Here is a 16,265-nt window from a genome sequence, read left to right as displayed (position 1 = left end):
AGAATTAGACGTAGTGCACATTTTTTTTATACTCGAAAGCTGTTTTGAGTATAAATGGGAGATTGTTAGAGTTTGTATACTAGAAATCACCTTTCGAGTGATTGAATACTGTTAAAACTCTTATTTTATTTTCCAAAGGAATAAACAGATTATTTTTGTCATAATATTGTTATGTTTTACATTTAATGGATGTTTATTACATGTTTAAATGTATAAGTAACTTAACAAAGTTTAAGTCTTTGTTTTAGTAGACCGGTTGTGGGCGTCGTTCACTTTAAAGTAACACGGTCAGTTCTAAACAAAGAAAAAGAAGAATTTCACAACCTAGATAGGCTTAGACTACCTATTGTGAAAGGTTCCAATGTCAGTCCGATTATTTCTAAGCCTTACTGAAATAAGATGACATTGGTGTGGTATAGGACTGAATGGATCTAACAGCGAGATAGTCTTTAAGCTATCTACTGAAAGACGAGGTCTTGTAAATTATCATTTCTTAATCAATGTACGTTAGCATTGAGCATACGGTATTGATTATGCACTACTTTGACTTACCAAATGGTGCGGGTTTTTCGCAACCCAATAAGCCTAGTATATTGGGTAGTGGTGATTAATATCTAGCGGTGCTAGGATTGCTATTATGTTGAATCGTGCGCGAGGTGAGTCTCGTTTGATAACATCCTCAAGAGAAGCTTGAAATAAGGTTTTATTATTCGGAACCTAGCTAGTTGGAGTTTGATTACTCTATGAAAAATAAATAAGATTTTCTTGTTGAGTCCTCTCTTGGAATAAATAAGATATTCATTAATTAAGTCCATAGCAGACAATAATTAATTAATGGATGTTTCTATCTTAAGCACGGGAAATAAATATCAAGTAATGGAAACCCGAAGTACTTATAATTTCGGATTTGGATGGGGAGTGCAATATTACTTCTGTAATGGCTGCTCGTAATATTCCAATTATAAGCTTATATTAAATTGAGTTTAATTTAATTAGCAAAAAGTTGATTGGAGGAGCCCATATCCAAAGCCTTCCATAGATCCTTGTCTGGGTCCAATATGTGACTTATTATAAATAGGAGAATAAAGGAGACAGAAAACACACTTATTTTTCTTCTAAAATTTCAGCCCACCCTGATATCAGTTTACAGTCCGGGAACCAGACAGAAGATCCGTGGTTTTGTACTAAAGATCTTCATGTGGAGAAGGCGCTAGCTATCTTCGATTCTTTGGAGAATCATCAAGGTATAATGGCTAAACCGTAGAAAAGCATATTTTAGGTTTCAATTAATTTAAAGCATGTTTTATTTGAGTTATGAGCATGATACATGTGATAATTACGCGAATAGAATTTGTCTAAATAATCTGTTAAATAGATCAAAATTATTATGTAATTGATTTATGTGAGTGCTTCCGCTGCCAGTTCCTCCATCAAAGTCGGTAACACTAAACCGTAGAAATCATGTTTAGGATTTATATTTTTCTAAGCGTGAATTATTTGCGTTCTAGCATGCAATTATCTGTTTAACATTTGAATTGATTAATCACATAATCGGTCAAATAGATCCGTATCTGATTTATTTGTTTTATACAAGTCTTCCGCTGTGCAAGGGGCACCAAACCCCATCAGTAACCACCAGATCAGGCCTGACAACAGGAAACCCATTCACGTTTGGTTCAGACAGTGACGAAGACTGGAATTTGTCAGGCTGAGAAGACCCTAAGTCGTCATCAGAGACAGAGACCGCAGAAGCAGAGGAAGGAACTATTGGAGACATGGCCAACGCAGTGGATGATGATCCGAAGATAGGCTCGCTCACCGCCCATCTGGATGGCGACCCTGCTCAATCAATTGTCACAACCCAGCGCCAGAAGGCGATTGATATCATGACAAATGTGCTCAGTATTCAGCCGAATTTCTCTGGGAAAATGAACGGGTGCCCCTAGGAGTTCCTGAACGAGTTCAGCAAATTGTGTAGTATCCAGAAGAGACCGAATGATGCAACTGAGGAAGATTACTGCCTGAGAGCTATTCCATTCGCTCTGAAGGATGAAGCCAACACCTGGCTATTGAAGCTACCGGCGGACTCTATCCGCACACGGGGGGATTTTAAGTTAGTCTTCTTAGATTACTTTTTCCCTTCCAACAAGACCAATGCTCTTAAGAAGGAAATCTTGGAGTGTAAACAGGATTATGATGAATCCATGAGTCAATATTGGGGGCGTTTCAAAGGATTGCTCGATGCCTGCCCCAACCATCGGATGATAGAGGCCGAAATTTATTACCTATTCTATGAGGGAGCAAATCCTGATTGCAAGGATCTAATGAACACCTCAAGTGGATGGAATTTCACTAAGAAGAAAATGAGTGAGGCCAGAGAAATTCTGGGGAGATTAATTGATGCGAAGAAGGCGTACGACCAACCCCGCTCCATTCTTAGAAGGGGATCAGCAAATGCAGTAAGCGAACAGGAAGGAGAAGGAGTGAGTGACAGAATAGATCGATTGGAAAGGGCGCTTCTCAGCGCAATCGAAAAGAAAAATTCCCCTATCTCACAGGAGAAGGAGAAGTTGCCAAGTCAAGAAGAAAATTTGTTCCAACTCTATTATGGTCCGTCAGGGGATGGAGAATACCAAGCTCGGGTGAATGCAATGGGAAATTGGAGTCAAAATAATCAGAACCCAAGTTGGAACCAATGGAGGAACAAGGATGTTCCATGGAGGGACAACCCCTGTTTTACATGGAGTGATGGAAATCAACAACCTCCATCCCAGCATCCTAACCCAATGGAGAATCATCAGAATTGGCCTAACAGAAGTCAGGAGGGGCCGAACAACCAACCTCACTAGATCGGAAAGAATCAAGAAGGATCAAGCTTCCAGCAGAACTGGCCTAACAGAAATCAAGAAGGGCAGATCAACTGGGGAATAAAAAACCAAGGAAATTGGGTCAACATGAACCAAAATCAACCACCCAACACCTACATTCCACCTCACCAAAGGAATCAGGGGAACCAAGGACCGCAACCAGGTCAGGGAAGTCAAAACCAAGGTGCTCAATCCAGTCAGTCATACTTGATAGGCGATCTGATAACATATCAGCAACATTTTCAGAACAATATCCAGGCCAATAACGAGTTAGTTCACGATTTGCAAGATGCACAGCAGGAGAAGAACATTGCAATGGACATGTTGGCTAAGCAAATGTCCCAAATCGCCACTTCGTTTAGTGAGATGCGAAGTAATGAAGGAAGGATACCAGCATCGGTGAAACTGCTTGACCGGACAAATGTCAGTCAAGTTACCTTGAGATCAGGAAGGGAATATAAAGGCCATGTCATGGAAGTTGATGAAGGAATGCCAGTGGGAGCCGGTGATTTAACCCAACAAAAGAAAAGGGTCAGAACAAAGGAAGCAAGGGAAAAAGAGGATGATCTCAGGAAGGCAATTTAGAGAAACCATTGCCTCAGGACGCTACCCTGTTTTTCCTTGACCCAGGGTTTGGGAAAATCAATGAAGGAGCCGGCAAGGAGACTGGAGATAACCTCCAAGGAGAACCCAATAAGGTTGTGAAGCGATTCCCACATCGGGGAGAAGCAAAGAAGAAGAAGGATGATCCCATGGACTTCATGGAAATTTTCGGGAGGCTGGAGATAAACTTGCCATTTCTCCAAGCGTTAAAGCTACCCACGTCCAGCAAATTTATCAAGGAGTTCATAGCCGGGAAGACTAGACTAGAAGAGAAGATTGTGATAGGCGAGAATGTTTCAGCCGTGATTCAAAAGAGGAGGCCACCATCTAAGAAAACTGATCCAGGTATGTTCACACTACCTGTTGAGATAGGTAATTTGAAAGTGGAATATGCTATGTGTGACTTGAGTGCCTCGATAAATGTTTTACCTTTTTCGCTCTATAAAAAGTTCATGGGGGTGAAATTAGCTGAGACCAAAGTAGTGATACTACTTGCTGATAGGTCGTGCATTCATCCAGAGGGAGTATTAGAGAATGTGATAGTCAAAGTGCATGATTTCCTTTATCCAGCTGATTTCTATGTGATTAAGATGAATGAGCATGAGTGTACTGGGTCTAGTGAAGTGTTGTTGGGAAGACCATTCCTACGCACCGCTAAAACAATAATTGATGTGTTTGATGGAACAATATGTTCAGATTATCATGGGAAAAAGTACACATTCAATATTTATGATGCTATGAAATAACCCTTGGACATTGAGAATTTGCATGTTGTCGATATCATTAACCCCCTGGTCCAAGAATATCTTGAGACTGAACTAATGCAGGAGCAGATTGATAATTCAGAGCTGAGTCATGCTATTGACAGAGAAGTAGCAGGTTGGTGTGAAGCCATGCACACACAGGAATTAACAGATGAAGAGTTGACAGATGCTATTTCAGAGTTATGCAAAAACCTAGAGTCTGCCAGGTCAAGGGGATTAGTCTGTGTGTCTAGTGTGGAGAATTCTTCGGGGTCCAAGGAAATTACAATTGACCCATGAAACGAGCATTACTGGAAGTGCAAAGAAAGAACAAGAAAGTTATAGGTTGGACCTTGTCAGACCTAGTGGGAATCAGTCCTGACCTATGCATGCACCATATCAGATTGGAGGAAGGTGCGAAGGCCCACAGGGATCCACAACGAAAGCTGAATCCAAACATGAGGGAGAAAGTTCTGAAAGAAGTTTTAAAGCTGCAGTCACTGGGAATTATCTACTCGATTCCAGATAGTGAGTGGGTCAGTCCTGTCCACATGGTACCCAAGAAGTCAGGGATGCAGGTGGTGAAGAATGACGAAAATGAATTGGTACCTACTCGACTAGTTACAGGGTGGAGAATGTGCATAGACTACAGAAAGCTGAACGAAGCCACCAGAAAAGATCATTTCCCTTTACCTTTCTTCGACCAGATGCTAGAGAGGTTGGCTGGTAAGCAATATTTTTGTTTCCTGGATGGGTATAGTGGGTACTTACAGATCTATGTAGATCCCGAAGACAAGGAGAAGACTACTTTTACATGCCCGTTTGGTACATACACGTACAGGAGAATGCCATTTGGTTTGTGCAATGCACTTGGCACCTTCCAGCGTTGCATGATGAGTATCTTCTCAGATCTACAGGAAGTGTGTATCGAGATTTTTATGGATAATTTTACCGTTTATGGGGACTCTTTTGAGTCATGTTTAGACAACCTGGACCTTGTGCTGAAGAGATGCTAGGAGAAAATTTTGGTCCTTAATTTTGAGAAGTGTCACTTCATGGTGTCGAAGGGAATTGTACTAGGGCATGTAGTTTCTGAATGAGGCATCCAGGTGGATAAGGCAAAAGTGGATGTGATTTCGAAGTTGCCACACCCTACGAATCAGAATGTTGATTCAATCTCCTTCCGTCTGTTCAACATAGAGCATTCGATGAGTATAAGGGAGTGGTCCCTCCGAATGGGGTTGTTTACAAATGAGGAAGACGAAGCAGGAATATGGAATGAGAGGATGTTCGGCCCGCGGAAGAACACTGCAGGGTTTGCACCGCAGTCGGCATGTGAGGCAATAACACAAAGAAGGAGTGGGACCTTTAAGACCAGTGCTTCTAAGGGGTTCCACATCACAAACTACCTCCTCCGATTTGCTCAGGGGTTCATCGGCTACAACCTCATGGGTACTGCCAGTGCTTCCCTCACCACTACTGAGCTCTACTTCACTCCGTGTATGTCAAAGAAAATCAAACTCCACCTCAACTATTGGCTGGCACAAGCTTGCCATTCAATGACTTCAAACTCTTCCCACCATCTGTATACCTGCCATCTACTTGGCGCCTACATAGAGCGCAACTTCATTATGAAGATTGCCAAGGCCGGCCCCAAAGTGCCTATGTGCGAACCTCCGGAGCTATTTAGTGTGGAGTATTTTTTCAACAAGAGCCTCCTATACATGGATGGAGAGGAAACTTGTTCGTATGATATTGGGCCGCCAGATGGTGTGGTGAAGAGGGAACCTGAAGGAGTGGAAGCACCAGCAGCCATGGACAGTGAGGAGTTGCGAAAGGAATTGATGGAAGTGCGGATAGAAATCAGGGAAGTGAAAATGGATGTACAGGCTCTTAAGAGCATTGATGTACTGGCTGAGCGATCATCTGCTCAAAACGATAAGATGTCTGACGCGGTAGGACTAATGAAGAAAATGGCAGAGTAGCTGGAGAATAAATTCTCCCAGACCCAGAGGAAATTACCGCCTGGACCCAGCAACCTGACCACACAACCTGGTCAAGGCAGCTCATCTGTCCAGAAGCCAGCATCTGTCCCAAAGCTAGTAGCCCATGTGTCTGTGAGGAAGCCCATTGTTAAGGAAGTATCAGAGGAAGAAGGGTCAGCGTTGCCAGCGAGAAAGAAGGTCAAGGTGAATCGCCCCAGTGTACCACCCAGGTCTGGCTCCCGAGTGGGCTAGGCCCAGAATTGATATCCCCCCTTTTCTTATGCCTGCTAATGTTTGTGTGTTTGTTTTTTTTTTTTTTTTTATGCTGAGCATGTTTATATTTGTTTATGTGTTATCTTCCACTTAGCACAATTCTTGGTCTAAGTGTGAGAAGTTTTTGTTTGTATAGAATGTTTGTGTACTGTTCAGTAACTGTTTCTTCTCCCACTTAGCCCGGTGCACGGTCTAAGTGTGAGAAGTTTCTTTGTATATTTGTTTTAGTATCAGTGTTTTGTTTTGACGTATGCACCAACTTCCATGTTCCCCCCTTCACTAGGATAGCGTGGAGACAAGCTGGAGTGAAGTGGGAGGGGAGGAGGAAGTTAGTGCAATCTGTTCTCAGCATGTGTAAGAGTCATTAGATCTAGGAGTTAGTTTCTTTTTAGGTTTTATGTGTTTTTAGCATGAGCTGGTGAAAATAATAAGGCAAGATCCCCTTAGTAAGATTAATTGAAGATAGAATGCACTACAACTTTGAGGCCTCTTCCTTTAATAAGCTGAAATCGGTTTGGAAGAAGTAAGAACGATAGAAAATGCCTTAGCTGACCTAGTTGTGAAGCCCCATTATATAAGTGAGTTATAAGCCTAAATACTGTGTGCTAACATGTAAAAAAGAGGTTGTCATCTGACGCTCAGGGAGAGAATATAGAAAAGATGAAACAGTGGTGGAAAGTGAAACCCCACGGAAAAGAAAAAAAAAGAGAGTACTGGAGGTATAAGCTGGACGAAGTCCAGGGGAGGAAATAAAATTAAAAAAAAAAACTTGGAGGTATAAGCTGGACGAAGTCCAGTGAAAATAAAAAATTCTAGGGAAAAAGGAGGTTTAGAAGGAGAAATTCTCATAACTTGTGGCATCAATGGTAAGGCGTAACTTAAGAGTGACCGATCCTAACGTCCCTGGTGAGGAATGAGTGATCGAGTGAATCCAACAACTAGTAAGGCTATAGGCTATCTTGACGAACTGACAAACCGACTAGGTAGAAGAAGGGAATGGGAAGATTTGGAGAGTGTAGACTATTGGATTGATCTTGAGCTAGTTCATGCATATGCATTTATTTTTCTTTAAGTATGTGTTTTTTTCTTTTTGTCATGTCTATATGTGTCTAGGTCTAGGAGTCTATGTGTCAGTAGAGTCGGTCTTAAAACAACCATGCATTGAAATTCGCCTTATTTCTTTTTCTTGTCTTTATACTTGAGGACAAGTATGATTTAAGTGTGAGTAGTTTGATAAGGCTACTTTTATGCATCGGTTATGGGGGTAAATTCAACAATTTCCTGGGTCTAACACTTGTTTTAAGTCAGGTTGTGTAGAGAAAATCACTAGGTCGAGGAAATAAGAGGAAAATTTGCCAGGCGAATGAAATGAGAAAAAAAAGGAGCAGAGGAGCAACAATTTACAAAACGGAGGGAGTTTCGAAGACAAGGGCAAAATAGCAAATACAAGAAAGGATCTAGAAGCCGTCCGTCTATAAATACTGGAAGCGCATACACATTTGAGAGACACTTTTTCATGCTCCAGCATACAGTTCTTAGCTCATCAATTCAATTTCTCTACACACACTTGCACCGTGGGATAGTCGGGGGAAGGTTCGCATCTTGATAGAAAGATAGTATGTGCACCACCGTCTCTACGTGAGGCGAAGAAAAAATTGCTCTTAATTTCTGTTTTGGCTACTCTTGAGCCGAGTCTTCGCTGTTCGAAGCTCGGCGATTGTTTTTGTTGTTGAATCATCGTTGAATTCTGTATATTTTTCTATGGAAGTTTACATTATATTCTCTATTTATGTTTACTTTGGATGCTTTTCGCACTTGATATGTTTTGTTGGAGTTGAATTGTGCTGGAATTATAGTTGCTCGGAAGAATTTGGTTAGATCGGAGTGATCGGAGATGAAATTTGTTGTGGTTTGTTGGGGATTGCTTGGATCCGGAGTGGATGAAGCGTCTGATGTTTAGATCTGTTGAAATTTTGTATGCATTTTGAATTTTAGTTACTGCTTACCATTTACCTCATCTAGTGATAGTAGATCTGTTCTAATTTTCAGTTTGATCGTAATTTCATCGTTTAATTTGACATGCTCTGTTCCAATTTGACGTTTTACTCTGTTTCCTGCATATATGATCATGGATCATTGGAGAGGATGAAGTTAGTAGTTAGTTAGAACTTGATTTGCAGCTTTATTCCGTACTCTTTCTGTTTTAGAATAATGGTCCCCACAGTTCATCTTTCGTCGGTCTAGCTATTTTAAGAAAATGGTTTACTAGCTATGGTAAATTTCGTCGTTGAAGTGTTACACTGTTTAGATCTCTGTTTTCATCATGCATGTTTTCATCATGTTCTTCTTTTCCTAGGTCTAGCTATTAGAATAGATCATTTGCATTTCTCCAGTCTAGTAGTAAAGTTATCAACCCAAGTTTGCTTGGCAACAGCCAAACCGTTCCAAGTCCTCTTAACTATTAATCACGCCGTATTCCTCTCTGTGGGTTCGACCCTTGCTTCTCTATGCTAATTACAGTGTAGTGGGTTGAGGTATTATTTTCTTTGACAGCAGGCTGAAGGTGAGTCCGACGACCGTAATAATCTTGGTTATTGAGTTCCTAGACCTTGTAATCTAGTGAATTCCCTTGACCTGGGGATTATGAATTAACTGATATGTACTGTGCCCTCAGCTTGACCATCAACCACCACCAGGGAGTCGTCGTGGTCGTGGTCGTGGTCGAGGACAACCTCCTCAACCTCCTAAACCAACTGAAAGGTCTTTAACTTCAGACATCATGGTGAAACATTTCAAGAAGGTACGAGATAGTACCGAACTAGACAGTTTTAATGTGTATTGCAACTATTGCAAAAAACGTATACTTGTTATGAAAGGGTGGAGGATATGGTACATTTACCTGTCACATGGAGAAAGCACATCCGGTCGAGTTTGGTACCGCTCCAACCCAAACTCAACTCAACTTTCAACATAGAGTCGGGACCGGGAGTGGGACGGGTCCATCCAAACATCAGGTATGTGTAGCAATACTCTTTTAAAATATGATCACAAAAATGCTCTTAATGTGATGTCTAGATTTGCTGTGATGAAACATTTTCCGTTCAATGCTTTTGATAACAATGCTTTTGAGTCAAGTATGCGACAAGTTTCTAATGTTGTTGCAAGATAATTGAGTCGAACTTCTATGACTCGAGCTGTTGTTAGACAATGCATGGAAAAGAAGGTGCAATTAGGTACGTTTATTGTTAACTTGGGTCATAAAGTTTTGATTTGCTCTGATGTATGGACTGATTGTTTTTGCAAAATTTCATATATGGGCATCAATGTGCATTCCGTTGATCACAGTTGGACTTTAAACAAACGTTTGATTGCATTTCGGGAATTTCCCGCACCACACACTGCACAGGCAATTGCTCAATTGACCATTCAAGTTTTGAATGAATTTCAATTGATCAATAAAATTTTTTCTGTTGGTTTTGATAATGCAAACGCTAACACTGCTAGTATAGATGAACTCATCAGTGCATGTTCTTCTGTTATTGATGGAAAATATTTTCATGTATGTATTTCTCATATTTTGAAATTGTGTGTTCAAGATGCGATCGATTTGTGGCAAAAGTATGTTGATCCTATTAGAACTGTTGTTAAGTTGATTCATGACAAAGCTCCTACTGGTAGAGCTTGGAAGAAATATTGCCATAGCAAGCAGTGCAGGTACACCAATTTTCGTTTAGATGTTTCAACTCGTTGGAACTCGACGTACGATATGTTGGAGTCGCGACCTTGAACCACATTGAATATTTATGTGATTTTTTTAGAACTTGCCCACATGTTCCTTCTGATTTGCTTTTGATACCTCTTGTTGGGACTACAGCATGGATTTGTTTCGATTATTCCAAGCTTTCAAAAATGCCACTGTTGAGTTATCCGGTGTTTATTATCCTACTTCTGTGCTCGTTTTGGAGCATTGCATGTGTGTGGCAATTGGTTTTAAGACATGTGTGAAAAATACTCAATTCATAGAGTTGAAGGCTATTTTGTTTTATATGGTTGAAATATTTTGCGCGTATTCCAAATGTGTTTTTGATAGCAAAATGCTTAGATCCAAAGTGGAAGTTGCATGGCGTGCATAAAATTTTAGACGTGTACTATTGTTGTTTGCACGATTCGGATTTTTCTCAACTTCGCGAAATGGGCTTGACAAGAGGAGGAGGCTTCAAACTAAATCTTCTGAATGTTAAAGAAATCAAACTAAGGTTAGATAGTGCACTTCGTGCTCTGTATGCGGAATATGAAATGCGGTATACCACCACTCACTAGGTACGTGCTCCTCCTAGTCCTTCTATATTTGATTTTGGTGGCGGGAACTATAACAATGTCATGATTGATCCCAACGTAGTATCACAATTGCAAGATATATACGGTGCTACAACCAATAGGACTAGAGCTACTAGTGAGTTAGATATATATTTGGAATCGCGCTCTTATTTTTAAGATGCAGGTCCTCCTACTCAACAAATGACGTCCTTGATTGGTGGGGAACACATGACAAAGAGTTTCTGATACTCTCGATAATGACTAAGAGATTTTGGCCGTTCCCGCTTCCACCGTCGTCGTGGAACAAGCTTTTAGTGTCGGCGGTTGTGTCCTACACGACAAAAGGAGCAATCTCTCTGCCAAAAACATGGAAGTCACTATGTTACTTGATGATTGGGAAAAGGCAGACATGAGAAGGTCGGAAGCGAGGGCGCTCAACAATATCAATGACGGGGGGCGGTGAACGGCGAGCACGGCCGGCCAAATAGGTAAGCAAGGTAAGAGAACTACGTGGACTTTGATTCCTCATTAAAATTGTGGGTACGTAGGCAACTCAACTTAAATTTGAAAAGTTTAACTTTGAAAGTTTAAGTTGAGCTCAAGCCCTTTTCAATTTTTTCCCTTTTCCCCCCATTTCATAATTTTTTTTATTTATGTTCCGACGACACTAGTAAATTATATCACATTGTTATATATGTATTGACAATTGTAATGTATTGTTGCCCGTTACAACTCAAATTCAATAAAATTGATATGATTTTCACCTAATTCGTCTTATTTCAATTTAAACTATCCATTGTCTTGTTCCAATTTATTGTATAAGTCCAAAATTCCAAATTACATAGCAAAAAAAAAGTGAAAACCGCCAGATCCGCCAAACCGAACCGTAAGCGCGAGGAATCGTACGAAAACCGGCGATTGGGAACCGGAACCGCCGGTTTTCGAACCAAAACCGGAACCGTCAAATAGCCTCACCGGTTTTGGGAAATGTGGAACCGGAACCAGCGATTCCGAACCGGAACCAGCGATTCCGAACCGGAATCGCCGGTTTACGAACCGTGGGCATGTCTAATATTAATTCGACACCCTTTTTTCATTTTGATCCCATAAAAATAATTAATTTTTATTTTTTCTCTAAAATGAGTTGGACCCCTTGTCACAACCGCATTTTGTTAAGGATAACTATTTCGAAAACCATGACTAATGGTGGAGAATAAGAAGAAGGGAATAGAAAGAGAAACCAAATCATTAACCAACCATCTATTTTATTACGAAAGATAATAGAATTCACAAAGATTCAATCGGTCGTATAGACCTCAATACGAGTTTTCAACAATAAGTTTACAACAAGACACTATAATAATGCATATTGGAAGAAGGTTTGAACACGACAATATTATGGAGACAAATGCCTTCGAGGGTCCAACAAGGATACGGTAATCACCAGTCCTACTAACCACTATTTCATCCACGACCCAACCTGCATATTTAGATACACATGCACGATTGATTATAAAAGTACTCGATGAACACATTACCAAATGATACACATATATTTAGGGTTCTTTTGGTATGTACTTAGGATTATTTAAATAGATAAAAATCATATTAAATTATTTAGTTTTAGATGGTCAAATTATCATTATTCATTATTTGGTATATTGGATCAATTATGTAAATAATTTAATTTCTTGTTTTGTATATAGATTTTCATTTATGTATAAATTGTGAACTAACAATATTATTCCAATAAAAATCTTTATTTACCGAATTATCAATGTATAAAAAAGAAAACTTTGCACATAGATACAAAGTCGCCGCAACTTGGCATTCATGGAGGCCACCATCTACGTGCAGTGGACCGTGTGGTGGCTCAGAGACTCCGACTAGAATACAGGGTGGCGCTACATGAGGAGCCAGTGTGGTTGGGATCAGGGCAGAGACAATGAGGAACTAGTTCAAGATTGAGAGGTTTTGGATAGGTTTTATTCAATCAACCAAACAGTTTATCAAATTAACAAATTTTTCGATAATTATATTCACAAATAAAATGTCCAATAATCATAATTGTTATTCAAATTAAAATTGTAGCAATAACAATATTGCCTAAAAATATCCAATAGAGGAAACAAAAGGTTCAGTCGACCAACCAATTGCTCCAGATTTTGCTGAGAGAAGTTTCATAGGGTAAAAACGCAATGTAATTTGGTAATAATCAATTAATTAATGATAATTAGGGAATTAAAATAAATTATATTCCTTTGTTTTTTTTAATTTTAAATAAATAAACTAACCGTTTTGATAGGGGTGCTTAAACGGTTCTCCGGTTCTCGGTTAACCAGAACCGGCCGATTAATTGATGAACCGGGAACTGGAAAACTGATTCCAACTTTTTAAATAAAACTGGTTCCGGTTCTGACCGGAAAGGACCGGTTCTGACCGGAAATGACCGGTTCTTAACCGGGAACCGATTTATAATTCAATTTTATTTTTTTTTATAATTTAATATTCTAATAATTCTAACTTAATTGTATTAATATTGAAATTGAAGTAAAACAATTTGAAATATTGAGTATATTTTAGATTTAAATAGTGTAAATTTGCAAGCTCTGTTTTCTGAAGTATTCAAAATGTGTAAACCGTGATACTTTAATTTTCAATTATTTCCCAATCCTTTTTTTAACTAACTACTATGGGTAGGACATAATAAGTTTATTTTAATGTCCAAAAGAACTTATACAAATACAATATCATTTCATATGATAGAAATTTAACTTTATAATAAATTTATATAACAATTCATTTAACATATGATTTTAACATGTTTGTGAATAATTTATTAACTATTTCGTTATAAACCAAAAAGTCACAAGAAGATCATTTAGTAAGGAAATTCCACTGTATATTTGTTATTTGTTTAGCCAAAAAAAAAGGGGAAATGGAATTCAATTTTAAAACTCATTTTTTTTTAAAAAAAATATTAAATTTTAGTATTCTTTTTTTTATATAAAAAAAATTGACAACATAAACTAGTCCGACCTACTACCTTTGGCATCACTCTTACCCATACATGTATATTATTATATTATTTGTTTGTATTTTTTGTGTATTTATTTTAATTTTTAGGTATTATTTGTTATATATCTAGATGTTGGATTATTATTTTTTTCATATTGAACTATTTAAAATTATTAATAATCGGATTAAAATTACACATCGGTTCTGTTCCGAACCGGATCGATCGGTTCTGATCCGAAACCGACCATTCCGATTCCGGTTCTAGGATTTATGAAAAAATTAAAAACCGATTAACCAATCAACCGGTCCAATTAAAACTGAAACCGGCCGAAAGAGCAGGCCTACTTTTTGATTGGTTCAATTAAGTAATTAATACATGGTGAAGAGTGGGCCTCTTCATAAAAACTAATTGGCCCAACCCAATTAAAAGAAGTGGAGCCCTAACCCATAACTAACAAAAAGAAAACAACACCAGATTTGGAAGTGTAGACCTAACCCATAACCAACAACAAAAATGCAAATAATATTTTTTAATATTCCATCCGTCCACAAAAATATACGAGTAAGTAAAATATGAGATAAAATTTTCATTTTTGAAATGAAATTAATTTTTATAAACATTTTTAATTGACAAAATGAGACTAATTTTCATAGAAGGAGAGAGTAATTTAAAATTAAACAAAATATAAAAAACAAAATCATTAGCCCTAAATGTTCTTTAAACGGGTAGGATGCTCATGTAAACACCATTCTCTCCTACACTGTCGTTCCCTCTCGATCCCAATCTCTCTCTGCCGCCTATCTCTCTCAGTTGCTCTCCGGACCACCGTCGTGATACAGGACTAACTGTTAGCCCTTGCTGGCTCCTCCTTCCTCCACTCCCGGCCACTCTCTTTCTTGTTTTTCCAATAGCTCTTTTTTTGTTTTACCCCGTTTTAATTAATTTCAATTGGGCTTAGGTCACTTTTACATAGCTATATAACACACTCAAACACGGAGCATGAATATATACTCTCTCTGTCTCATAATAGATGTTACATTTTTCTTTTTAGTTTGTCCTATAAAAGGTGACACATTTCCTTTTTTAGAAAAAGTTCTCTCACATTATATATAAATATATTATTTCCTCTCTCCACCTAACACACAAAACAACATCTCCTAAAATCTCGTGTCATTTCTCAAGTATGCCATTTATTATGAGACGGATGAAGTAACTAGTATCACACTGATACATGACACATTGTTCTCTCTATGTCCCTTACTAAGTGATTTGTATTTTTTTTTTTCCGTCCTAAGATAAGTGAGTTATTGCATTTTTTGGCATTATCTCTTTAATTTTTTCTCTCTACTTTATTCCATTTCTTAATTTATTCACTCTTGGCTTTACTAACAAAACCTCATTTTCTTAAATCTCGTGCCAAAAAGAAATATTTCTCTTAGCAATAGCAAGGGAGGGAGAAATTATTGTCCTTTGGCACAAAACAGAAAGTAAAAAATCATTCATTAAAATTGGCACATAAATATTTATTAAAATCGTTTGAATATTTACAAAATCTACAAATGCGTGTATAAAAAAGTCATCCCGAAGGAGAAAAATGTCTATACTTTGGAGTGCACATTTAAAAAAAAAATGTTTGAATCACAACACGAGAATATAGTTTTGAACATTATAATTAAATTTAAATAGAGTGGCTAAAAAAAAACCAATTTTTAATTTGAATTGCCCTATAAACTAACCATAATGCCAAACCATCAGCATCTTAATTCAGAAACTAAGAGCAAAACAATAGAAAAATTTAACATTTTTTTTGTAATACTATAAGGGGGTGTTCAGTTGGCAAGACTAAATCTCATGATTAAATATGATTAAATATGTATCATGTTTGGTTCATAAGATTGATCCCCTCAACTTAATCTTAGATGGATAGTCTCATGATAATTAGTTATAGCCTCCCTCTTTCAACTAAAACAATCCTACAACTTAATCCTAGATGGATAGTTTCATGATAATTAGTCATGGCAACCAAACGCCACCTAAGAGTAGCTATTTTAATATAGCTCTTACAATATTCTCCAAAAAAAACAATATGTTGGTGAAATTATAAAATATTTCCGTCCCATATTTCTCCATCCCACAGCTCTTGTGTAGTTTTATGGAATTATAAAATATTCTCCAAAAATACATTCCCATATTAATATCTCATGCACGAAAGTATTACCAGAGAGAATTTGACCAGCAAAAGAAATATACTCGCATGAAAAATTATTGAAACAATCACAAGAGATAGAATAATGTCTTACTGGAAAATCAAATGAAGAATGAATAAACAAATAATATAGTGAGTGAGTGGATTCACAGCTAGCACAGGTCATATATTTATAGTCTGAATACAAATTTAAAATTGTATACATATTACATATATTTCATAACACCTCTGCAATATAAGTACTTCATTAAA

General features: G+C 38.0%; 1 protein-coding gene across 1 annotated transcript; it reads left to right on the top strand.

Annotated features, from left to right (window-relative positions):
* Positions 1–2,954: 2,954 nt before the first annotated feature.
* Positions 2,955–4,216, top strand: LOC125194872. The gene is made up of 2 exons (XM_048093085.1): positions 2,955–3,372; positions 3,498–4,216. The coding sequence occupies exons 1-2, from the start codon at positions 2,955–2,957 to the stop codon at positions 4,214–4,216; spliced, it is 1,137 nt and encodes a 378-aa protein (XP_047949042.1).
* Positions 4,217–16,265: the final 12,049 nt, after the last annotated feature.

The sequence above is a fragment of the Salvia hispanica genome, chromosome 6 (genome assembly GCF_023119035.1).
Source record: "Salvia hispanica cultivar TCC Black 2014 chromosome 6, UniMelb_Shisp_WGS_1.0, whole genome shotgun sequence".
Classification (NCBI taxonomy): domain Eukaryota; kingdom Viridiplantae; phylum Streptophyta; class Magnoliopsida; order Lamiales; family Lamiaceae; genus Salvia; species Salvia hispanica.
This window is presented reverse-complemented; position numbering and strand designations above follow the sequence as displayed.

Excerpts from the sequence above, each read along its gene's own strand:
- LOC125194872 (XM_048093085.1), top strand. The coding sequence starts at position 2,955 with ATGAACCAAAATCAACCACCCAACACCTACATTCCACCTCACCAAAGG. Across the intron at positions 3,373-3,497 it reads AGGAATGCCAGTGGGAGCCG|GGTTTGGGAAAATCAATGAA; the intron begins GTGATTTAACCC and ends TCCTTGACCCAG.